This window comes from Panthera tigris, chromosome A2 (assembly GCF_018350195.1).
Source record: "Panthera tigris isolate Pti1 chromosome A2, P.tigris_Pti1_mat1.1, whole genome shotgun sequence".
Classification (NCBI taxonomy): domain Eukaryota; kingdom Metazoa; phylum Chordata; class Mammalia; order Carnivora; family Felidae; genus Panthera; species Panthera tigris.
The window spans coordinates 86,923,914-86,949,227 of NC_056661.1; the positions used below are offsets into that span (position 1 = coordinate 86,923,914).

Here is a 25,314-nt window from a genome sequence, read left to right on the forward strand (position 1 = left end):
GAATCTGAAACGGGCTCCAGGCTCTGAGCTGTCAGCACAGAGCCCAACACAGGGCTCAAACTCACAGACCGTGAGATCATGACCTGAGCTGAAGTCGGACACTTAACCGACTGAGCCACCCACGTGCCCCTAGGTCTTTTTATTTAATATACAATTACGAAACTACATGTTTTCGTACTATAAAATGTTATTCTTTTTTTTTTAATTTTCTTTTTTAAAGTTTATTTATTTTTGACAGAGAGAGAAAGTGTGAGCTAGGGAAGGGCAGAAAGAGAGGGAGACACAGAATTCAAAGCGGGCTCCAGGCTCCGAGCCATCAGCACAGAGCCTGACGTGGGGCTCGAACTCACAGACCATGAGATCATGACCTGGGCAGAAGTCGGATGCTTAACAGAATGAGCCACCCAGGCGACCCCAAAATGTTATTCTTGTAGTGTGGTAGCTGTATTTCAATATATTCATGATTTGATAACTCTTTTCAATATTTTATTTTGTAATCCTACATAATGATTTAACGCATTTAAGGATCCACAGACTTCCCCAGACTGCCAAACAGATCAATGACACACAAAAAAGGTTGAGAACCCCTATACAAAACTATTATTTGTTGCTGATGTTATAGAAAGAGAGGAAATGATATTGTAGAAAAGACAGAAAATAACCAATCCTTAAGAAAAGTCAACAGGGTGCACTACAGAGCGCGGGAAGAAAGAATGGCACTTCATGAAAGGAAAAAGAGCACCTACCCCCCCTGTAACAAGGAGGGAGGTATAAAAGTCACACAGAAGTAGTAGAGTTGGTGATGGGACAGAGAGGATCCACCTGTTTGATGGTTAGTAAAAATCAAGGTTAGTAATCTTCCTGAAGAGATCATCAGGGCTAATCCATTGGAACATAACCCTAGATAGTGGCTGCAGGCCCCGTGGGAAGTACTGACACCCCCCAACCCCAACCCCACCCCAAGTGATCAACAATCAAGAGCTGGACTCATATCCCCATAAAATGCTCTGTGCAGCTCCCAATCTGACTCCACCCTTCCAAACCTTTCAAACACTTCAATTAAATCATCTCAAATGCCTGGTGTATCTAGGAAAATCCACTGTAACTTCCACCTCTTTTTCCAGTGTTCTTTTACCTCCTTGCTTTAATTACACCCAGCATGTCCCTTGAAACTACTGTTTCTCAACCAGCCCTTTCTATTGGTAATGGCTTTTTTACTGTAAACCCACATGTTAAGGAAGATGATTTAATTGACCTTTCTTGTCTGTTAACTAATTAATCTTCACTCTTTCTAAATTCATCTACCCAACAGAAATTTAAAACTAAAGACTAGGGGCACTTGAGTGGCTCAGTCAGTTAAGCATCTGACTCTGGCTCGGGTCATATTTCATAGATCGTGAGTTCGAGCCCCGCAATGGGCTCTGTACTGACAATGTGGAGCCTGCTTGGGATTCCCTCTCTCTCTGCTCCTCCCCTGCTCCCTCGCGCTCTCTCTCTCTCTCTCTCTCTCCTCAAAATAAATAAATTAATTAAGAAAATAAAACAAAATAATAAATGTAAAATCTTTGCTATTTTGAAGCTCATGTGATCACAATACTTGTTATCTTTCCTTGTAGTCATCCACCATCATTTTTTGTCACATGCTCATTAGTTGCAAGATTTTTTTTCACCTAGATTACTGTTTTTCTCTTCATAAGGATAAATCATTAGCTATTACCCATGCCAACTGGTGCCCTATCCTCTGATCATTCAATGTTCTGGCCCTTGAAATCAACCTCAGCCATACACTCTGATGTTACTTCTCTAGTCCTCCATAGCCCAATATGGGAGCCATTAGTCACACTGGCTATTGAGCCTTGGAATATGGCTACAAGCCAGGTGGCTTATCAAGTATCACTTCCCTGGAAAAGCATTCCCTGACCACCCTATCTAATGTAGCAACCTTGTAACTCTTGTCTCCCTAACTGGCTTTATTTTTCTTCACAGCACTTATCACTATCTGATACTACAGTATGGTATTTTTTGGTCTGTATTTTCTTTTTCCTTTTTTTTAATGTTTATTTATTTTTGAGAGAGAGAGAGAGAGAGAGAGAGAGAGAGAGAGAGAGAGAGAAGCAGGAAGGGGAAGACAGACAGGGAGATACAGAATCCCAAGCAGGCTCCAGGCTCTGAGCTGTCAGCACACAGTCGCATGTGAGGCTCCAACTCATGAACTGCGAGATAATGACCTGAGCCAAAGTCGGATGCCCAACCAACTGAGCCACCCAGGCATCCCATTCTTTATTTTCTTTAATATAATCTTTTATAATATATACATCCTGCTTCTGAAATAAAAATTGGGTTATGAAAATTATCATGAAAAAATAAAATCAAAAATAAACAAAAATGCTACTGTAGTTGCAAAGACAGTGAGGTATAAGCTGGGGGTAAACAAATGAATCAAGGGAAGACTAATGAAAAATACATGGATGAAACAGACCAGTGGGAAGTCTGGAGAGTTTGTGGATCACTAGGAACTCAGACACTGCTAGAGGGAAGAGGACTTTGTAAAACCACTTTCTACTTTGGAAAAATATTGGGCATTATCTTGTGCAGGTGAACATCAACAGTAATTAACCTATAACCAGCCATTTCACTCCAGAATATACGCCCTGGGGTTATTCCTGCAGGAATGTATATTAGGAGATGTTTACAACAGTGATCACAGAAACATCAGTAAAACAAAATACTGGGTACCACCCAACTATCCTTTGACAGGTAATGAGTAAATTGTGCTATATTCATATGATGTAATACATTACATACAAGTCCAAGTGAATAACAAGAGCTTGTAACATAGTATCTAATGTGTGCCAAACATAGCTCTTGGTCCTTTACTTCCATTAACTCATTTTCATCCTCAGAGAAGACTAACAGTTTTCCTTTTCCAAATGAGGAAACAGAGGCATAAAGGGGTAAAGGAATTTACCAAATGTTATAAATGCAGAGCCAGGATATGAACCTAGAAATCTAATTTGTGTTCCTAATTCACTATTCTATTTCTACAACAAATGGACTACATCAACAAATAAGATAACTGAATTTAAGAAATAATATTGAATAAAACAAAAACAAAATAATCCCACAAGACTGTAATATACTATTGTGTATCATTTTTACATAGCTCAAAACAAGTAACTCTAAACAGTATACTATACAAGAAAAAATTATTATGATAAAATGTTTTAAAATAAAAATAAAAACAAAAACAGCCATAAAATACAGAGTAGTAATTGCCTCTATGTAGCAGAGGCATGCGGAGGGAAAGATGGAGGAAGGTAAAGTAGCCTCTACAATGGGACTGGAGATAACTCTCATTCTTGACTTGGGTGGTGGGTTTACAGGTGTTAACTTCAATATTATGCTTTATAACATGTTTATATTATTCATATGTTTTAAGTATAAAATATTGCATTTCAAAAGACATAAAAGTTAAGAAATAAATACAAAGTGACAAAATAGAGAAAATGGGCTTTGGATATCCTCAAGGTGCTTGATCTCATGGGAAGAAAGAGGGATTTCATACTACATGGATACATATTTAAGGGTAGTTTGTTTTTGTTTTTGTTTTTGTTTTTTTTTCATGGTGGAGTCTGGATCCTGCTTATAGAATGATGGGCTAGACTTAGTGGTTTGACCCTCAGCAATTTTGCCTCTGAAGGGGTATCTGGTAATGTATGGAGACTTTTAGATTGTCATGACTATGGGGAGAGTTTTATTGGCATCTTGGAGGGAGGCCAGGGAGAGCTAAATAGTCTAAAACCCACAGGATGCCCTCTTCCCCAACTTAAACTTGTTTATAGTATCAATAGTACTGTGGTTGAGAAACCGACAGATATATAAAGCAAAACAGAAAAGATTAAAAATATAGTACCAGGTAAATAATTGAGGGAGCAAGGTCCAGAAAAGATGAGAGGAAAGCTTGGCCCAGAGACTGACACACTACACCTTCAGAGCCTGGAAAGTACTGAAGCACCTTCATTCTCAAGTCCACTTCATTCAACAGAGGGTGCATGACATAGACCTAGCTGTAATTCTGCTGTTACTGAAAACAAATACCCAAGTCCTAACTGAAGTTTCACCGCTAATCATTCTGTGGAAACAGGCGGGGAAGGTACAATATAACAAATGCAGCAGGGGTGAAGTTACCTCAGAGCTAATGAAGCTTAAGCCTCAGGACTCCTTGCTGGTACTTGGCCCTTGTGGGACCCAGGGAAGGACCTTAGCAACTTTGAAATTTATGTTTGAATAAGTCTATTTCCTGAAGAGGTCTGCTAAACCATATACACTTCAGGCCCCACAAAATGAGGCTTTACCCTTGAATGTAAGAAAGTTATTGAATTTAATAATTTGTGTAGCTACTTTCCTTGACATCCTTGTGAGATGGCACCCTGAAGCTTCAATAGCCACATACTAGTCTGTTTAGTTCCCTAAGACACAGTTTATAAAATCCTACCACACTCCTGCCTAAGGGTACAGTTAGGCCAAAACAATAAAGGAGAATAAGTACATGATTCAATTTCCTCTGCTCTAAAAGGGGGATCACATTAATGTGGCAAGCTGATACCTCTTGGTCTTATTTCTAAGTAGGAAACAACAGCTGAGGAAAATCATTAGGAGATTCTATGTACATAGCAATCATTTAGAAAGCCTACTTAAATATGGATTCCAGGGACCATCTCCATGAGGGTTACATGATCCTGACCCAAGGATAACAATTTAAGAACCAGTTCCGTAATGCAAAGATTCTTTTTTTTTTTTTTTTAGAAATTTTTTTTAACGTTTATTTATTTTTGAGACAGAGAGAGACAGAGCATGAACGGGGGAGGGTCAGAGAGAGAGGGAGACACAGAATCTGAAACAGGCTCCAGGCTCTGAGCTATCAGCACAGAGCCCGACGCGGGGCTCGAACTCACGGACCGCGAGATCATGACCTGAGCCGAAGTCGGACGCTCAACCGACTGAGCCACCCAGGCGCCCCCGTAATGCAAAGATTCTTAATCTTCTGGGGTTAAGATCCCTTGAAGGATCTTTCCATATTTACATACTTACAATGTTAATACAGGGGTTGTATTAGTTTATGATGGCTGTGGTATAACAAAATACCATGGATTGGGTGGCTGAAACAACAGAAATTTGTTTTATCTTAGTTCTAGAGGCTGGAAGTCCAAGATCAAGATGTTGGCAAGACTGGTTCCTTCAGAGGCCACTCTTCTTGGCCTATAGACGCCTGCCTTCATGCTATGACTCACATGGTATTTCCTTTCTAGGCATGTACCCCTAATGTTTCTTTGTGTGACCAAATTTCCTCATTTTATAAGGATAAAAATCATATTGCATCAGGGTCCATCCTAACGGCCTCATGTTAATTTAACCACATCTTTAAGACCTTATTTCCAAATACAGTCATATTTGAGGTACTGGGGGTTAGGGCTTAAATATATGAATTTTAGGGGACATTCAATCCACAACAGAGATTGTTCTATGGATCCCATACTTAGGATCCCTAGCTTAGATATTCCTTCACAGGAAATCAGAGCACGTAGATGATCTGAGAGAAAAAGAAGAGGGCCATATGGTGAACACCACAGTTAGTGGGGGAAAGACATCCAAGCAGAGAGAGAGAGAGAAAAACCACTGAATTTGACTGGAAAGAGGAGGTCATAGATAGTCTTAGAAACATTTGCATGTGTGTGTGTGCACGCGAGTGTGTGTGTGTGTGTGTGTGTGTGTGTAATATAAATACTATACATATGTTACATATATAAAGAGATAGCATTTCTTTTAAGAACTACTGAGAAAATAAAATTAAAGATGATAGTAAAAAGCAAAGAGTATGTGCTTCCACTCCCTCTTACAACTACTAAAATGACAGTAAAGGACACAGTCCAAAAAGGACAAACAGAACTTGAGTACAGAAGCCAAAGAAATGTCAACAACATTTTGGAAGTTCTACGACATATGGAAAAGTGTTGACTGGCTTTGCACACTAGAAAAGCTGAAATCTAAATGCTTGCAAGGTGAAGGGAGCCAATAAGCAAGCTGATTCATGAAAAAGAACTTTAGAAATGCTCAGGAATTCAAAGTCTACGGTCTCTCTGAGAATAGGAATGGTGCGTGTGGGTGAAATCAGGAGAAATGGTCGAAAGTTTGTACAATAAATAGGCCAGAAAACTGAGGGAAAGAGAATCAAGAGGAAAATAAAAAGAAGGAAAAACATTTAACAAATAATGAACATTTTCCAGAGCTGAAGGCCATGAGGCCTCCTGTAGAAGGCCCGATGTGGATGAAAAAGATCAACTCTAAGAGAAATTTGAGAAAAATTTGAAACACAGAGGTGCTTGGGGTCAAAATTCAGGGTTAGGTTGCAGGCAACAGGTTACATACAAAACTTAGAAATTAAAAAGCCATCAACTTCTCAGAAGCTATACTGAACATCTGAAAACAATGGAACAATATCCTCAAACTTCTAAAGCCAATGATTTTCATTGGAGAATTTTATACTCACCTATCAACTGTATGTGAAGTTTGAATAATATTATTTTGAAACATAAAAAACTCAACATTTTACTTTGACTCCTTATTCAAGAAGTTACCAGAAGGCACACTTCCCCAAAAGGTCGTAATAAACTCAGAAAGAAGACTCTACAAATGAGAGGGAGAGTGGATGCTCCAGGATAATGGTGAAGTTAAACCCTGGGATGCTAAAAGAACCAGAAAGGATATGTCTAATTTAAAAACTGGTGGGGGGTGGGGCGCCTCGGTGGCTCATTCGGTTAAGCGCCCAACTTTGGGCTCAGGTCATGATCTCACAGTTCGTGGGTTCGAGCCCCGCATTGGGCTCTGTGCTGACAGCTCAGAGCCTGGAGCCTGTTTCAGATTCTGTGTCTCCCTTTCACTCTGCCCCTCCCCTGCTCATGCTCTATCTCCCTGTCTCAAAACTAAATAAACATTGAAATAAAAAAAACTGGTGGGGGGATGGGCTAAACAGGTGATGGGCATTAAGGAGGGCACTTGCTGCGATGAGCACTGGGTATTATATATAAGCGATGAATCACTAAATTCTACTCCTGAAATTTAAAAAAAATCTTGAAATTAATTAAAACTGAGAGACGGAGAACAAGTCTGGTAGAGAGTTTGGTGTTTGGTGAAAAATTAGTGAAAGTAATATAAAAATCTAAGCGAATAGAAAAGAAAGGGTGGGGATAATATTTAATCTCGGGATAAAAAAGAAGTGGGATCGATTTTCCTAATTATACTAATCTAAATGGTTATTACTTACTCAAAATTGTGCTATAGCTAAATGAGGGGACAGATAACTGGGGGATGTTGGTATAGTGCAGAGACATTTTAGCTACAGTACTGGAAGAAAAGAACGCTAAAGTCTTCATCTTTCTTAATAGAAAGTGAACAGATACTGTCTAAAATCAATGGTGTCAAGTAAGAACAGTATTAGAAATGTTATTTAGAAAATGGAGGTTAAGAATGAGAAGAAACAACAAAAGAGTTTGAAATAATTTTCTCTAGGGTTTAGGAACTGGCAGAGATGAAGGGATGCTGTTTTTCATCATAAATTATTTTAAGTGACTTTAAAAACTACGGACATTGATCATTTTGACAAACATAAAAGTAAATGTGTATTATAAAGAAAATGTATTATGTAATATTTTTATGCCAAAAAATACTATTGTCTAAATATTTCTGCATGTTTTAAGATTGATTTGGGTCAGAAAAAAATTCAGTTCAACTCAACTCTGTATAAACACAGACTCAAAATGCTGTCTTTCTCATCACAGTTAACCTTTGCTCGAAAATGCTGGGCACTTGCCTATTTTAATATACTTCAATCCACCGAGTTTAAGGAGCATCTACCTGAATCAATGATATTACCAACAGAACATCAAGGGTTAGCTATACCAAGTTCACACAGCCATTCGTTAGGCTAGGGTTTTTGTAGTATAAATCCTAGATGGATTGCTGGTAAAAGCATGTTCGAACCAAATTCAGATCTCAGGACAGTGGGTGTGGTGACAAGGGCCATTATGCAAAGACTAATGTCAAACACACTAATCCAAAGTCTTCTGGGAATACAGAGATCAGTGATGTGCTAGAAAAGTTCATTCTTGATAATTTATAAATTTCTCTCCAAATTATTTCATTTTCAATGAATACTTTATTTCTTTCAAAAAGTAATCACTCAGAATATTAAAATGGCTGACAATCAAAAAACTAATTCAAGTAACACCATGCAATAAGTTATCTCCCTCACCCCTTTCTCTCCCTCCTGATACAGTCTGATGTTTCCATACCTCTCGATAGCCATTGCTGATTTGTTCCAAACTGAGAGAATATACAAGATCCTTGCCTCCCACAAAGAGTCTCTCTTGATATTCATCCAGAAGCATTGAGTGGAGATCAAGAAACCCAAAAGGACTATGAAAGATTGATGTTCGATTTAGATCCAAGAGTTCTGAAAGGCAAAAGAAAATGTTCACTCAACAAGTCACAATACCGATACCTTTGTAACACTTTTATCACGGCTCTATTGTCATGCCTATTGGAACTATAGAGTTAACATTCATTTTATGACAAATGTAAAGCCTTTAGAATTTATTAATCAAAGGATTAAAAATACACAGTGCTTTACAATACCATATTAAACACTTGAAAGTTGCTAAGAGAATAGATCTTGAAAGTTCTTATCACAAGAAAAAAATTTGACGTGATGTTACGGATGTTAAGTAAACTTGCTACAGTAGGGTATCCATACCATAATATGTATGTATATCAAATCACGTTGTGCACTTCAAATTTATACAATGCTACATATTAATATTTTCTTGATAAAACTAGAAAAACAAAAAAAAATTGTTCAACCAGTAAAAAAAAGTATAACTGGGAATAAATTTTAATGTGCACAAAGTAAAATCTTTTATAATTTTGTGACTCTAAAATAAGGTAAATAGTTTATGTTTTTACATAAAAAAAGAATTATCTTTCACAATCTTTATGTAAAGTGCTTTGTGGAAGAATCATTCTATTGTGACTTTTATACTTACTTTTCTATGTGTAACAAAAATTCTAAATATACAAAAATATTCTATTTTTTTCACAAAAAAATCTTGTAAAAGTGTGTCCATTTAATTCCAGATGAACACCAACTCACAAAAAATGTATCTACTTGAAACTAGTTTTGAAAGTCACATCCATAATCAATTAATGACTACTGACCTTTATTTTACTGATAGAGAAACTCAGGTGCCCAGAAATTAAATGACTACCCTATATCCCTATACATACATTATTACAACAAAAGATCACTCAAATTATATACATACACATACCATGAGGATTAAAGTACAACCGATGTGTATGTCATCACAGAAAGTCCTGTACACTGAGAATCTGAAGAGCCACATTCAAGTCTTTGCTTTGCCATTAACTGCCTCAGTCACCTTGAACAATCACTTAGCCTCTTTATTGACTGATGGTGAGCCTGGCTTCTTCACATGTTAATCACCCTTCTATATTCAAAATTATTAATTCTTTGACTAAATTGCATTTCTAGAGTGGAGGTCATAAAAATACTGTAAAAAAAATAAATAAATAAACCCAACACCCAGATATTTTAGAGAGTCTTTCAAACTGCAGTATAAAACCTGTATTTTTGGAAGTTTAACAAATTGAAGGAGTATAATTAATAAGTGTAAATATCACATGTGCCATATTTAAGCTTACTTAAAGGGAAGTAGTTAAAATATTCATTTATGACTTTTCATATATTTTAATTATTATAGGGTCTAAGAATACCTTTTTTTTTAAGTTGTAAGGAATTTTGGATCTTATTTTGATTTATTTATATTGCCTCGAGAAATTGCTGCCAAGATACATTTGGATACATTAAATTGAGTATCACACACATGATTTAGGCAAAAAGTCAAGAAATTTCATCACTTATGAAGACACTTCTAGAATAATTCCTCAAGTCACATTAAGTTTTTGAATTTAGAAGACCCAAAGAATAGACTATCATTTTCTTTAAACATTTTCACAAAATTAGAGAAGCGTCCTGAGTTGCTTCTTCAATTCTCCACTTTGACCATCACCATACAACAGAATAGTGCCAAGGACTGATTCCTAAGATGTTCAAGCATGTCAGTAGATACATTATTTCAGAATCATGATAGTGACCAAATGTATCAATGCGACAATTTATATTTTTCTTATCAATTTCCACAGGCATAAATCCTTACTGTGATCCTCAATTTTTGCTAAGACACAAACTGCCCTTCTTAGCTGTCTGTGATTCTCTGACAATCTTGACTTCAAGTCAGAAAAGGTCACAAGTATCCATTATGAGTAAATATTTGTGTTTTAAATGTATATCTACATATATCAGGAATAATGGACACAGGCATTCTACAATAGAAACTTTTTTTAAAGGCTGTACATATTTTATGCTCTAAGATTAACTCTACTTTTCTACTCGGTTGATTAACATGCCTCTTCCCAAAAGGATCTGAGATGACTTATACATTCAACTGAACCAACAAATTTAATGCTAGAGGTATCAAGATGAAGGGGGAAAATAAAATAAGACTGGAATTAATTTTATTAACTGAATTTTTTTATTTAATATCCCTATACATTGTTAAAGAAAATAACAAAATGGAACCTAGACTTCCTAAACTTCAAAGTAAAAACCACCATAAAACAATAGAAAAACTTTATCAGGTGCTTAGGAATGTTGCTTGGTGTGATGGTTAATCTTATGTATCAACTTGAGTGGATCAGGACTGCCCCAATACTTGGCTAAAAGTTACTTCTGGGTGTATCTGTTAAGGTGTTTCTGGATGAGATTAGCATTTAATTGATGGACTAACTAAAGCAATATGGGAGGACATCACCCAATGTGTTGAGGGTATCAGAAGAACAAAAGGTAGAGGAAGAAAGAACCCACTCTTTTTTTGTTTGTTTTGTTTTTCTACCTGTCTGATTGAGCCAGAATATCAGTTCTCTCCTGCCTCAGACTGAGACTTACATCATCAACTCCCCTGGTGCTTAGGTCTTCAGACTCCAACTAAACCATCATCTTTCCTGTCTCTCTACCTTGTTGACAGAAGCCTGTGTGACTTCTTAGCTTCTGTAATTGCATAAGCCAGTTTCTCATTACATCTCTCTCTCTCTCTCTCTCTCTCTCTCTCTCTTTGGTTCTGTTTCTTTGGGGGAACCCTGGCTAATATATCTGGTACTAAGGACTAAGAGAAACTTCTCCTGAGGTCCTCTAAATGAATGTGGTGGAAAACACTATGATGAACACCCAACATCACTGAAGAAAATAAGGTATCAAGAGCCATACCTGTGTTTATAATTACATGCTTCAATGCAAGTCAACTGAATTCATATCAAAGTGCAATCTACCAAAAGTGACTTCATGGCCATGATAGCCATGTTAGTAAGGATGTCAATGATTTCAATTAACAGAGATTAATTAAATCAGGCCAACACAGATTCAAGGACAGAAAGGTAAGCCTCATAGTACTGGAAAACCAACAGTAGCACAAGGAATTTGCTTCTTAAGAAATGGTATATCTTTGCTTCTTGCTTTTCTTAATGACACTTCTTCACTGAACTGATTCTAAAGGGTTTATTCATTAGTTTGTTCATGTTAAATAGGTATGCATTAGCCCCCAAATGTATAACCATCCAGCACTCACCCCACCCCAGGATGACAATAATTTTTGCATCTTTCAATGCAAGTTCCCAAGGAAAAGAATATAATTGGCTTAGCCAGTGTTCACAATTCATAAATTTTTGGCTTCCTATAGATTGGCTGCTTTGGGATGATCAATTAACCATCCATGGTTAAATGTAGAAGACATGTGGCACTGACAGCACAGAGCCTGTTTGGGATGGATGGTCTCTCCCGCTCTCTCAAAAATAAACTTTAAAAAAAAAAACTAAAAAAAAAGGCTCGATGGAGGTCCGGAAGATGGCGGCGTAGGAGGACGCTGGGCTCACCGCGCGTCCTGCTGATCACTTAGATTCCACCTACACCTGCCTAAAGAACCCAGAAAACCGCCAGAGGATTAGCAGAACGGAGACTCCGGAGCCAAGCACAGACAAGAGGCCCACGGAAGAGGGTAGGAAGGGCGGCGAGGCGGTGCGCGCTCCACGGACTGGCGGGAGGGAGCCGGGGCGGAGGGGCGGCTCGCCGGCCAAGCAGAGCCCCCCAGTCTGGCTGGCAAAAGCGGAGGGGCCGGACGGACTGTGTTCCGACAGCAAGCGCGACTTAGCGTCTGGGAGGTCATAAGTTACAAGCTCTGCTCAGAAAGCGGGAAGGCTGGAGGACAAAGGGAGGGAGAGCTGCTGAGCCCCCTGACGGCAGAGCTCAGCTTGGTGGGGAACAAAGGCGCACGCCAGCACCATCTCCCCCGCCCATCCCCCAGCCAAAATCCCAAAGGGAACCAGTTCCTGCCAGGGAACTTGCTTGCTCCCCGCAAACAACCAACATTGTGCTTCTGCGGAGCCAACCCTCTGGCAGCGGGTCTGACTCCCTCCCGCTGCCACACGGCCCCTCCTGAAGTGGATCACCTAAGGAGAAGCGAGCTAAGCCTGCCCCTCCTGCCCCCGTGCACCTTGCCTACCCACCCCAGCTAATACGCCAGATCCCCAGCACCACAAGCCTGGCAGTGTGCAAGTCGCCCAGACGGGCCACACCACTGCACAGTGAATCCTGCCCCTAGGAGAGGGGACGAGAAGGCACACACCAGTCTGACTGTGGCCCCAGCGGTGGGCTGGGGGCAGACATCAGGTGGGACTGCGGCCCCGCCCACCAACTCCAGTTATACACCACAGCACAGGGGAAGTGCCCTGCAGGTCCTCACCACTCCAGGGACTATCCAAAATGACCAAACGGAAGAATTCCCCTCAGAAGAATCTCCAGGAAATAACAACAGCTAATGAACTGATCAAAAAGGATTTAAATAACAGAAAGTGAATTTAGAATAATAGTCATAAAACTAATTGCTGGGCTTGAAAACAGTATACAGGACAGCAGAGAATCTCTTGCCACAGAGATCAAGGGACTAAGGACCAGTCACGAGGAGCTGAAAAATGCTTTAAACGAAATGCAAAACAAAATGGAAACGACGACAGCTCGGCTTGAAGAGGCAGAGGAGAGAATAGGTGAACTAGAAGATAAAGTTATGGAGAAAGAGGAAGCTGAAAGAAAGAGAGATAAAAAAATCCAGGAGTATGAGGGGAAAATTAGAGAACTAAGTGATACACTAAAAAGAAATAATCTACGCATAATTGGTATCCCAGAGGAGGAAGAGAGAGGGAAAGGTGCTGAAGGGGTACTTGAACAAATTATAGCTGAGAACTTCCCTGAACTGGGGAAGGAAAAAGGCATTGAAATCCAAGAGGCACAGAGAACTCCCTCCAGACGTAACTTGAATCGATCTTCTCCACGACATATCATAGTGAAACTGGCAAAATACAAGGATAAAGAGAAAATTCTGAAAGCAGCGAAGGATAAACGTGCCCTCACATATAAAGGGAGACCTATAAGACTCGTGACTGATCTCTCCTTTGAAACTTGGCAGGCCAGAAAGGCTTGGCACGATATCTACAGTGTGCTAAACAGAAAAAATATGCAGCCGAGAATCCTTTATCCAGCAAGTCTGTCATTTAGAATAGAAGGAGAGATAAAGGTCTTCCCAAACAAACAAAAAGTGAAGGAATTTGTCACCACGAAACCAGCCCTACAAGAGATCCTAAGGGGGATCCTGTGAGACAAAGTACCAGAGACATCACTACAAGCATAAAACATACAGACATCACAATGACTCTAAACCCATATCTTTCTATAACACTGAATGTAAATGGATTAAATGCGCCAACTAAAAGACATAGGGTATCAGAATGGATAAAAAAACAAGACCCATCTATTTGCTGTCTACAAGAGACTCATTTTAGATCTGAGGACACCTTTAGATTGAGAGTGAGGGGATGGAGAACTATTTATCATGCTACTGGAAGCCAAAAGAAAGCTGGAGTAGCCATACTTATATTAGACAAACTAGACTTTAAATTAAAGGCTGTAACAAGAGATGAAGAAGGGCAATATATAATAATCACAGGGTCTATCCATCAGGAAGAGCTAACTATTATAAATGTCTATGCACCAAATACCGGAGCCCCCAGATATATAAAACAATTACTCATAAACATAAGCAACCTTATTGACAAGAATGTGGTCATTGCAGGGGACTTTAACACCTCACTTACAGAAATGGATAGATCATCTAGACACACAGTCAATAAAGAAACAAGGGCCCTGAATGATACATTGGATCAGATGGACTTGACAGATATATTTAGAACTCTGCATCCCAAAGCAACAGAATATACTTTCTTCTCGAGTGCACATGGAACATTCTCCAAGATAGATCATATACTGGGTCACAAAACAGCCCTTCATAAGTTTACAAGAATTGAAATTATACCATGCATACTTTCAGACCACAATGCTATGAAGCTTGAAATCAACCACAGGAAAAAGTCTGGAAAACTTCCAAAAGCATGGAGGTTAAAGAACACCCTACTAACGAATGAGTGGGTCAACCAGGCAATTAGAGAAGAAATTAAAAAATATATGGAAACAAACGAAAATGAAAATACAACAATCCAAACGCTTTGGGACGCAGCGAAGGCAGTCCTGAGAGGAAAATACATTGCGATCCAGGCCTATCTCAAGAAACAAGAAAAATCCCAAATACAAAATCTAACAGCACACCTAAAGGAAATAGAAGCAGAACAGCAAAGGCAGCCTAAACCCAGCAGAAGAAGAGAAATAATAAAGATCAGAGCAGAAATAAACAATATAGAATCTAAAAAAACTGTAGAGCAGATCAACGAAACCAAGAATTGGTTTTTTGAAAAAATAAACAAAATTGACAAACCTCTAGCCAGGCTGCTCAAAAAGAAAAGGGAGATGACCCAAATAGATAAAATCATGAATGAAAATGGAATTATTACAACCAATCCCTCAGAGATACAAACAATTATCAGGGAATACTATGAAAAATTATATGCCAACAAATTGGACAACCTGGAAGAAATGGACAAATTCCTAAACACCCACACTCTTCCAAAACTCAATCAGGAGGAAATAGAAAGCTTGAACAGACCCATAACCAGTGAAGAAATTGAATCGGTTATCAAAAATCTCCCAACAAATAAGAGTCCAGGACCAGATGGCTTCCCAGGGGAGTTCTACCAGACGTTTAAAGCAGAGATAATACCTATCCTTCTCAAGCTATTCCAAGAAATAGAAAGGGAAGGAAAAATTCCAGACTCATTCTATGAAGCCAGTATTACTTTGATTCCTAAACCAGACAGAGACCCAGTAAAAAAAGAGAACTACAGGCCAATATCTCTGATGAATATGGATGCAAAAATTCTCAATAAGATACTAGCAAATCGAATTCAACAGCATATAAAAAGAATTATTCACCATGATCAAGTGGGATTCATTCCTGGGATGCAGGGCTGGTTCAACATTCGCAAATCGATCAACGTGATACATCACATTAACAAAAAAAAAGAGAAGAACCATATGATCCTGTCAATCGATGCAGAAAAGGCCTTTGACAAAATCCAGCACCCTTTCTTAATAAAAACCCTTGAGAAAGTCGGGATAGAAGGAACATACTTAAAGATCATAAAGGCCATTTATGAAAAGCCCACAGCTAACATCATCCTCAATGGGGAAAAACTGAGAGCTTTTTCCCTGAGATCAGGAACACAACAGGGATGCCCACTCTCACCGCTGTTGTTCAATATAGTGCTGGAAGTTCTAACATCAGCAATCAGACAACAAAGGGAAATCAAAGGCATCAAAATTGGCAAAGATGAAGTCAAGCTTTCGCTTTTTGCAGATGACATGATATTATACATGGAAAATCCGATAGACTCCACCAGAAGTCTGCTAGAGCTGATACATGAATTCAGCAAAGTTGCAGGATACAAAATCAATGTGCAGAAATCAGTTGCATTCTTATACACTAACAATGAAGCAACAGAAAGACAAATGAAGAAACTGATCCCATTCACAATTGCACCAAGAAGCATAAAATACCTAGGAATAAATCTAACCAAAGATGTAAAAGATCTGTATGCTGAAAACTATAGAAAGCTTATGCAGGTAATTGAAGAAGATATAAAGAAATGGAAAGACATTCCCTGCTCATGGATTGGAAGAATAAATATTGTCAAAATGTCAATACTACCCAAAGCTATCTACACATTCAATGCAATCCCAATCAAAATTGCACCAGCATTCTTCTCGAAACTAGAACAAGCAATCCTAAAATTCATATGGAACCACAAAAGGCCCCGAATAGCCAAAGTAATTTTGAAGAAGAAGACCAAAGCAGGAGGCATCACAATCCCAGACTTTAGCCTCTACTACAAAGCTGTCATCATCAAGACAGCATGGTATTGGCATAAAAACAGACACATAGACCAATGGAATAGAATAGAAACCCCAGAACTAGACCCACAAACGTATGGCCAACTCATCTTTGACAAAGCAGGAAAGAACATCCAATGGAAAAAAGACAGTCTCTTTAACAAATGGTGCTGGGAGAACTGGACAGCAACATGCAGAAGGTTGAAACTAGACCACTTTCTCACACCATTCACAAAAATAAACTCAAAATGGATAAAGGACCTGAATGTGAGACAGGAAACCATCAAAACCTTAGAGGAGAAAGCAGGAAAAGACCTCTCTGACCTCAGCCGTAGCAATCTCTTACTCGGCACATCCCCAAAGGCAAGGGAATTAAAAGCAAAAGTGAATTACTGGGACCTTATGAAGATAAAAAGCTTCTGCACAGCAAAGGAAACAACCAACAAAACTAAAAGGCAACCAACGGAATGGGAAAAGATATTTGCAAATGACACATCGGACAAAGGGCTAGTATCCAAAATCTATAAAGAGCTCATCAAACTCCACACCCGAAAAACAAATAACCCAGTGAAGAAATGGGCAGAAAACATGAATAGACACTTCTCTAAAGAAGACATCCGGATGGCCAACAGGCACATGAAAAGATGTTCAACGTCGCTCCTTATCAGGGAAATACAAATCAAAACCACACTCAGATACCACTTCACGCCAGTCAGAGTGGCCAAAATGAAGAAATCAGGAGACTATAGATGCTAGAGAGGATGTGAAGAAACAGGAACCCTCTTGCACTGCTGGTGGGAATGCAAATTGGTGCAGCCGCTCTGGAAAGCAGTGTGGAGGTTCCTCAGAAAATTAAAAATAGACCTACCCTATGACCCAGCAATAGCACTGCTAGGAATTTATCCAAGGGATACAGGAGTACTGATGCATAGGGGCACTTGTACCCCAATGTTTATAGCAGCACTCTCAACAATAGCCAAATTATGGAAAGAGCCTAAATGTCCATCAACTGATGAATGGATAAAGAAATTGTGGTTTATGTACACAATGGAATACTACGTGGCAATGAGAAAAAATGAAATATGGCCTTTTGTAGCAACATGGATGGAACTGGAGAGTGTGATGCTAAGTGAAATAAGCCATACAGAGAAAGACAGATACCATATGGTTTCACTCTTATGTAGATCCTGAGAAACATAACAGAAACCCATGGGGGAGGGGAAGGAAAGAAAAAAAAAAAAAAAAAGAGGTTAGAGTGGGAGAGAGCCAAAGCATAAGAGACTGTTAAAAACTGAGAACAAACTGAGGGTTGATGGGGGGTGGGAGGGAGGGCAGGGTGGGTGATGGGTATTGAGGAGGGCACCTTTTGGGATGAGCACTGGGTGTTGTATGGAAACCAATTTGACAGTAAATTTCATATATTAAAAAATAAAAAAAATAATAATAAAAAAAATGTAGAATACATGTGCAAAATAGTGTGTTCCCTATAATTATGGGGGGTCAGAACCATCACCATAGCTAAGCCTATCTAGTCTGTCTTTATTCATGAATAAATGTATAGTAACAAATTCATTACAAGCTATATTTCCTGTAGACTGAATAAGTTGAGCCGCAGTTTATATATGTTTGATATAATCTTACTGAATTTTGAAGAACATCTTCAAATATGAACATCTGGGTCTTCATTATCCAATCTGAATCCATCCTTCCTAATAATAACTGAATTGTTAAAATTCTTCACTCAACTGGAGAATAAACCTCACGGTCTGCACAGAAAATACTACCTCCATTTTTGTTCTCTTTTGGGATAGGGAAACATTCATCTATTTAATCCAAATGAAATTTTTAGGAATTAAAGTATGATTTATAAAAAGAACACTGTAAAAATTTTTAAAAATTAATAAAAGCAAAGCAGTACACTTGGATAAATTATGCAATTCAAAAATTAAAAAAAACAGAAAAATATTTATTAAGGAAAAAGTTAGGGAAATATATTTATCAGAGCATAGATATAAAAAACTTATTGGGGCGCCTGGGTGGCTCAGTTGGTTAAGCGTCCGACTCTTGGTTTTGTCGCAGGTCATTATCTCACAGTTCATGAGTTCAAGCCCCGCATCAGGCTCCATACTGTCAGTGAGGAGCCTGCTTGAAATTCTCTCTCTCTCTTTCTATGTGTCCCTCTGCCACTCTCTCTCTCTCAAAATAAATAAACTTTAAAAAATTTTAAAAACAAATTACTGATCTTTCAGCATGTTGAAAAAATTTTAAATAAAGGAAAACATCTATTTTCAACTCTTTTTATAAACAGACATGTCATAATGAGAGACAAAAACAAATTCATACAAAAAAGAATTTACCTTCATTAAATACGCAAAGAAATAAATGTGAAAATATCATTTTAAATGGTATTCTATAAAATTACAATAAGCAGTAAAAATGAGGCTCACAGTATTACTATTAGGACTCTTTTGGAGGCCAGTGTAACATTTCTATGATTTCCAAACTTTTCCCACTGAACATGTATCACTTTATTAAAAACACAATTACATCCTTAAAAAAAGGGAAACAAAAGGGAAAGGGATTTCCTCTTATGTTCTGATAGTGTTCCTTTCAGCCCTGACTCTCAAGGTAGTAATGACAGTTAATATTCATTGAGTAGTTATATGTCACATATTGTCTAGGGGCTTGGCATTTATTGTCTCATTTAATCATGTGGCACTTCCATAAAGGAGGACCTACAACTCTTCCCATTTTCTAGATGTTGACAGAGGTTTTAAGAGATCTGGTGCACAGCTAGGGTTCTATGGTCATTGTTAGTACCAAAATTTGTACAAGAGAAGTTGAATGAAGACCTTTCCCTTGAAAAATACATGTGAACTAGTGTGTCTATCACTACTATGAACTCACACAGCTTAGTCATCTCCCGTCCTGGTCCCCGAAGACAAAGGTCAAAAAGACTGACTAATTAAAAGCTCGTTCCTTACTAACACCAATTCCAGAACCCATGATATATAAAACTCTTCAAGAAACAACTGAGAAAAATCTAGTCATTAAGTTATTATAATATGTCTGAAATATAAAGCATTTTTACAGAGCCTGATATAAATAGATAAAATGGAAGGTTTTCCCAACACTGAAGAGTGGTATTGATACAAAATAATTCAACAGTGGCAACATCAACGTGAAAATTCATTTTCATATCAATTTTAGTTTTAATTTCCTTTAATATATGTTTTATAAACTCAAGTAACTACAGAATTTTCCATGTTGCCTTGACTTGTAAATTTGTGACATTTTTGGCATCAGACATCTTTTTTGAAAAAAGGATAATGTTTTTAATTTACCACAGAGTTTCAAAATGTATTGAAGTTTTAAGGTATGTATTAGCCAAAGAAATTCAAGCAAGAAGCTTCCCTCCCTCAGACCTTTTTCCTCTTTTTAGTTTTCAAGCCAGCACTTTGTCATATTAATGATTTTAGCTCCAAATTATAGTCTGTGGACTTGTCATATTTACCAAGCAATGGCTAACTTCTTTATCCATCTGCACTGTTTCAAGCTGCCTAGATGAAAGAATTAGAAAACATACAGGAAGAGGGGGGACAAAAGAAACTCTAATCTCAGGTAATCTCCAGACAACACAGTGCAAATAATGGACAGTGCTGACTCGGTGAAAAGGAGAGAGCTCATCTTGAGTTCTTCCTACTCTAAAAATAACATGAATTACTTGGGGGAGGGACTGGACAAAGAAACAAGACTAAACTGAGATGCACCAACTCAGAGTTCATCCGGAAATTTTCTCAAGAGGCAACTAATTATTACTGCTAAGCTGCATGCTAATTATCAGCTGTCAATGAAGATATACACAACGGATTTAGTCACTTCCTCTCACGGTCTTTCTTTTTTAACCTGTAAGGGAAATAGTTTTAAAAATCATTGACATCAGTATGTTACAGAAACGGTTCTCTACAGTCTGTCAAAATATATTTAAATTCCACACACCCATGTGTAGTAAGAAGGGGGAGGAGGGAGTACACATTTTTCAGTTCTCAAACAAAAACAGATTCCCAAGGAAGGAGTGTTTTCTTCCTCTACTGTCACCTGCAAAGTAGCAACTTCCTGAGACCCAGAAATTTAAACTTGTCATTATTTTCTGAATCAATTATTTTATTCATTGCATGTCTTAAAGTTAATTTAACAATAGTGAATTCCATACATAGTAAGTACTGCTAACGAAAATGAAATATAGAAATGAAATAACTTTTAGAAATTTTCTTCTTCTTAATGGTCCCAAAAGGAAAAGGTTTCTTACAAAATGATGATTTTGACAGTTCCAATCAATGATGGCTAAGGGCTGGTAAGAATGTTGAAACAAAGTGGTAAAGAAATAAGCAATTAACTTTTTTAAAAACTTTTTTGAAGTTTATTTATTTTTGAGAGAGAGAGGCAGAGAGAGAAACCCAAGCTGACTCCACACTGTCAGTGAAGAGCCCAAATGGGGAGTTGAGCTCACAAGCCATGAGATCATGACCTGAGCCTATATCAAGAGTCAGACACTTAATCGACTAAGCCACCCAGGTGCCCCTACCTGGTTTTTGTTGTTGTTGTTGTTGTTTTTTAAGTGGAAACAGGGGATAGCTCAGTGGTTTGCTAATTCCTCTTTCTAGCAATGGAGTGGCTGGCCTTCATGCATTCTCTGAAATTTTAGATTCTATCTTACAAGGCAAAGGTTCACTACAGGCACTGTGGTGTCCCACGTTTTTAATATTAACCACTTCCAACAAAAGCAAAAAGAGCTCAAATGTACATATAAATAGCCAGACATTAAAGAGATTTTTATTTCCTTGGTGAAGGAAAACAAAATAGTGTCAGAATTATAAGATTCCTTGTCTTCCTATCTTTTGTAAATTATTTAGTATTAAACATGCTATTCTAGATTATTGGTGTCAGAACTCTACAAACACAAGGTCACATAAGGGCAAGGTTACAAAGAATCACTGTCCATGAGCTATACATGTATTTGTATGCATGTATTTACTTATTTTCATTGAAGTTTATTTATTTTGAGAGAGGGAGAGAGAAAGAGAGAGAGAATGCAAGCAGGGCAGGGGCAGAGAGAAGGAGAGACAGAATCTCAAGTAGGCTTAGCACTGATAATGCGGAGCCCCATGTGGGGCTCGAACCCACTAACCATGAGATTGTGACCTGAGCCGAAACCAAGAGTTAGACACTTAACCCAGTCAGCCACCAGGCGCCTCTCCATGTATTTAAGTTATTGAACAAAATCATAAAATACAAAGTGCTACTCTCTAAAAGTGAGTAACTAAACAATTTATTTTTGATTGCCTCCTGAATGTTTAATTATGATCACATTTCATGGGAGGCCAAAAGAGCAAGTTCTTGGTGAATTAGTTTCCTAAACTGAACCTGTGTGCCAGGGGTACTCTGGACTAGGATCCTAGTAGGTCATTCATTCAACATTCTTTTAAGGATGTTGTAAACTAGGGCATGCTATTCTAAGTGTAACAGGAGGGCCATCAAAGGTTTGAAGGGCAATTATATGACCAGATTTATTCAAAAAATACAAATGGCTTTTAATGTGCATAATGAGCAGAAGGGAGCACAAGTTAGATGAAAGGAGTTTTTTGTTTGTTTGTTTTAATCAGCAAGTGAGGAAATAGCAGTAGGAAAGCAAATTACCTTGTAAAGGCAGAGACCTGAACAACTATGTGGAAGAAAGCTGGGCATCAAATTTTATACAAGGTAAAGTATTTTTCAAATGTGTATTTATTTTGAGAAAGAGAGAGAGAGAAAGCGTGAACAGGGAAGGGGCAGAGAGAAGGAGAGAGAATCATAAGGAGACTCCACACTGTCAGCGCAGAGCCCAATATGGGGCTTGGTCTCACAAAGTGTGAGATCACGACCTGAGCCGAAATCAAGAGTTGCACAGTCAACCAACTGAGCCATCCAGGCACCCCAAAAAGAATTTTTTTTAATATTTAAGTTATTTAGGACTGGGATAACACCATCACTCAATTTGTTGAAAAATTCACTACATATGGACCTCTAGGCACTATCTGGGGGATTTCAGAGAGATATTAAAGATCAACCTAATTCTGTAAAAATAACACAAGTCAGATTTTGGTATCCCTCATTCTATTTCTCTAAAATAATTTTAGATGTGAGGTTTTCCAAGGTTACATACTTGATATAATTGGGCCCTTTTATTTTATTTTATTCTATTCTATTTTATTTTTAAGGAAATGCACTTTATAGTTCAAAACCAGAAAGAATGCAGAAGGTTATGATGATAAACTCCCTCGTATCTGGACTTCCTCTTCCTCTGCAGTTCTCAGTCCTTTGCCCTCAATGGCTTAACCATGTCTAGTTTCTTGGATATTCTTCCAGAGTTTCTAATACATATACAACAAGTAAGGTAGACAGGTCTTTAATATCTTCCCAACTTTGTGCACAAAAAAATCATAATATAAACTCTGTTCTTTACTTTTTGTTCACTTAATACACCTTGGAAATTTTTCTGTTCAAAACTTAGAGAGGTTATAGTTGCATGGTATTCTATTTTAGGAATCACCTATTGGCATACATTTGAACTCTTTCAAATTTTTGCTATTAAGAAGAGCACAATAATGTATATGCATATGTCAACCAGCATATGTTAAAATGTATTTGTAAGATACATTTTTACAAGTGGAATTACCAGGTCGAAAAAAAACTCCATGAACTTGTAATTTTTTTTTTGCAGATACTGCCAATTTGTCTCAGTAACGATTTTATCAGTTTAAGATTCTACTGCTATATGTACACGTGACTGTTTCCTTGCAGCCTTGACAATATTGTATTATTAAAGTTCAGGATTTTTGCTGATCTGATTGGGGAATTATTATGGGCAAAATAAGGCATCTTTTCACATAGAATACTGTGTCTTTATTTTTATCATTTTTCTCTTTAAGTCCATCCGTAGCCTATTCTTCCACAAGATTAAAGGTGCTTTGTCAACATCTGAATTTAAGAACTTTTCAAACTTAAAGTTTTATGTGACATGAAGTTATGGTTAGGAGATGGAGGTTAAACCCTTAAACACACGTGTGCTTCAGCCACATTAGAAATATATTTTTAATGTGTTATGTTTTTGCTTTAGTAAATAGAGTTAATTTTTGACTGGGGTAATTAACCAGTTTGCCAATAACAGTACACACACATACAATGTTATGAATCAGAAGTGGCCAGAGAAAATGCTCAGTCTCCCAGAGGCTGAATTTGCATGTGAACAAACTCCTACACACAAATGTTCAGCTGGGGAGTTATGTACAAACAGGCAATGAGTGGCCTTGCCCACAGTGGAAGTGCTTTAGTCACCATGGTGACAATGGTTTTACAACCAGAGGCCTTGGTGAGATGCCTCCTTTCCTAGGACACTGCTAATGATCCAGACTTTTGGGTCCTCTCATTCATCCTCCCTGCCTTCAGGGCTATGTTTTCCATCTGGCCTCTTCAGATTCCAATTCCCTTAGACTTCTCTGGACTTTTCCTACAGCTCCATTTATGAAGCTCCCTACTGAATCCATTTTGATTCTCTGGGTTTTAACAATTATTTTTAATCATCCGTGATTTTCCAAATCTACTACCCTTCCTTAGACAGATTAACTAGGAGTTCTATTAAGAGCAACAATCTAATATTTTCTTAGTAACTTAATCACTCTAATGAACTACAGGAAATCTGCTCAATATATACTTTCCCAAGGCCAATGCTGTGAAGGTCAATTTTTATTTATGGCCAAGCTTTTACTGAACAGTAACCAATGAGAAAGGCTCTTTCATATGGAGGAAAAAAATGATTCACCCAAAACTGACCTTTAAGCCCTACTCTTAACTCTATAGAGATTTTGGGACACTTGCTTATAAGAAATTCAGAATTCCAAGTAACAAATATTTTAGAAAATATGTGAAATATTCAAAGCGGAAGCTAAGAAAGCCAAGAATATATGTGAAATACTGTAATGTTTTCTGTATGGTTAGTCACTGAAAATTTATGTTTGGGGTGGGATACATTTCTACAAGTCCTACAAAATGCTCTTGGTTTTCTAAATGTACTACAGGTCTGATCACCATGAGAACATTTTCTTCGAAAATATTTTCATACAGTCTATGATACTGTCTCCAGCAACAAAGCTTTGATTTCATTCATTCATTCATGTGTTACCTATTTTTTAATGTTAGACATATATAAATGCATTCATTCACAGTAATATTTTAAAAGACAGTTTTTCTGGATTATGCCATTTCACTATGGCTCGGCTCTTGTTCAGTATTTAAAACTTACAGCATAATAAAATACAATTGCTCTATAAATTTACATCATATTCTGTCAGAATTAGATTTAAAATAAATGAACGATAGTACTGTGTAATTCATTCCCTCTAACATATATTTAACAATCTTGACTTCTGAGGCTCAGTCTATATCTGCACCAAAAAAATGCATTTTGTAAGATGTTTTCTGAATTTTGGAAGTTGGCTAATACATACATAGTTGTAATTAGCTTAACCAGCTATTAAACTATGAATATATTTCAATATTAACTCAGAAATGTTTTATGCTATAAAATTAATGTGTTTTCTATAATCTGTATGTTTAATTGAAGTCCTGCTAAGAAGGTAAAAAGGTCTATTTTTTCATGTTGTATTTGATCATTTTAGTGTTTGAGTAATACAACTGGTTAATACATAGTATTTTTTTTTTCAGTTTTACTGGGATATAACATTATATTACTTTAAGGTATA

General features: G+C 37.6%; 1 protein-coding gene across 1 annotated transcript in view; it reads right to left on the bottom strand.

Annotated features, from left to right (window-relative positions):
• SEMA3E (semaphorin 3E) overlaps nt 1–25,314 on the bottom strand; it is a 244,938-nt gene that overhangs the window by 101,619 nt on the left and 118,005 nt on the right. The window contains exon 2 of the mRNA XM_007076776.3: nt 8,349–8,509. Coding sequence (XP_007076838.3) covers nt 8,349–8,509 — 161 coding nt within the window. The remainder of the gene's footprint in view (nt 1–8,348; nt 8,510–25,314) is intronic.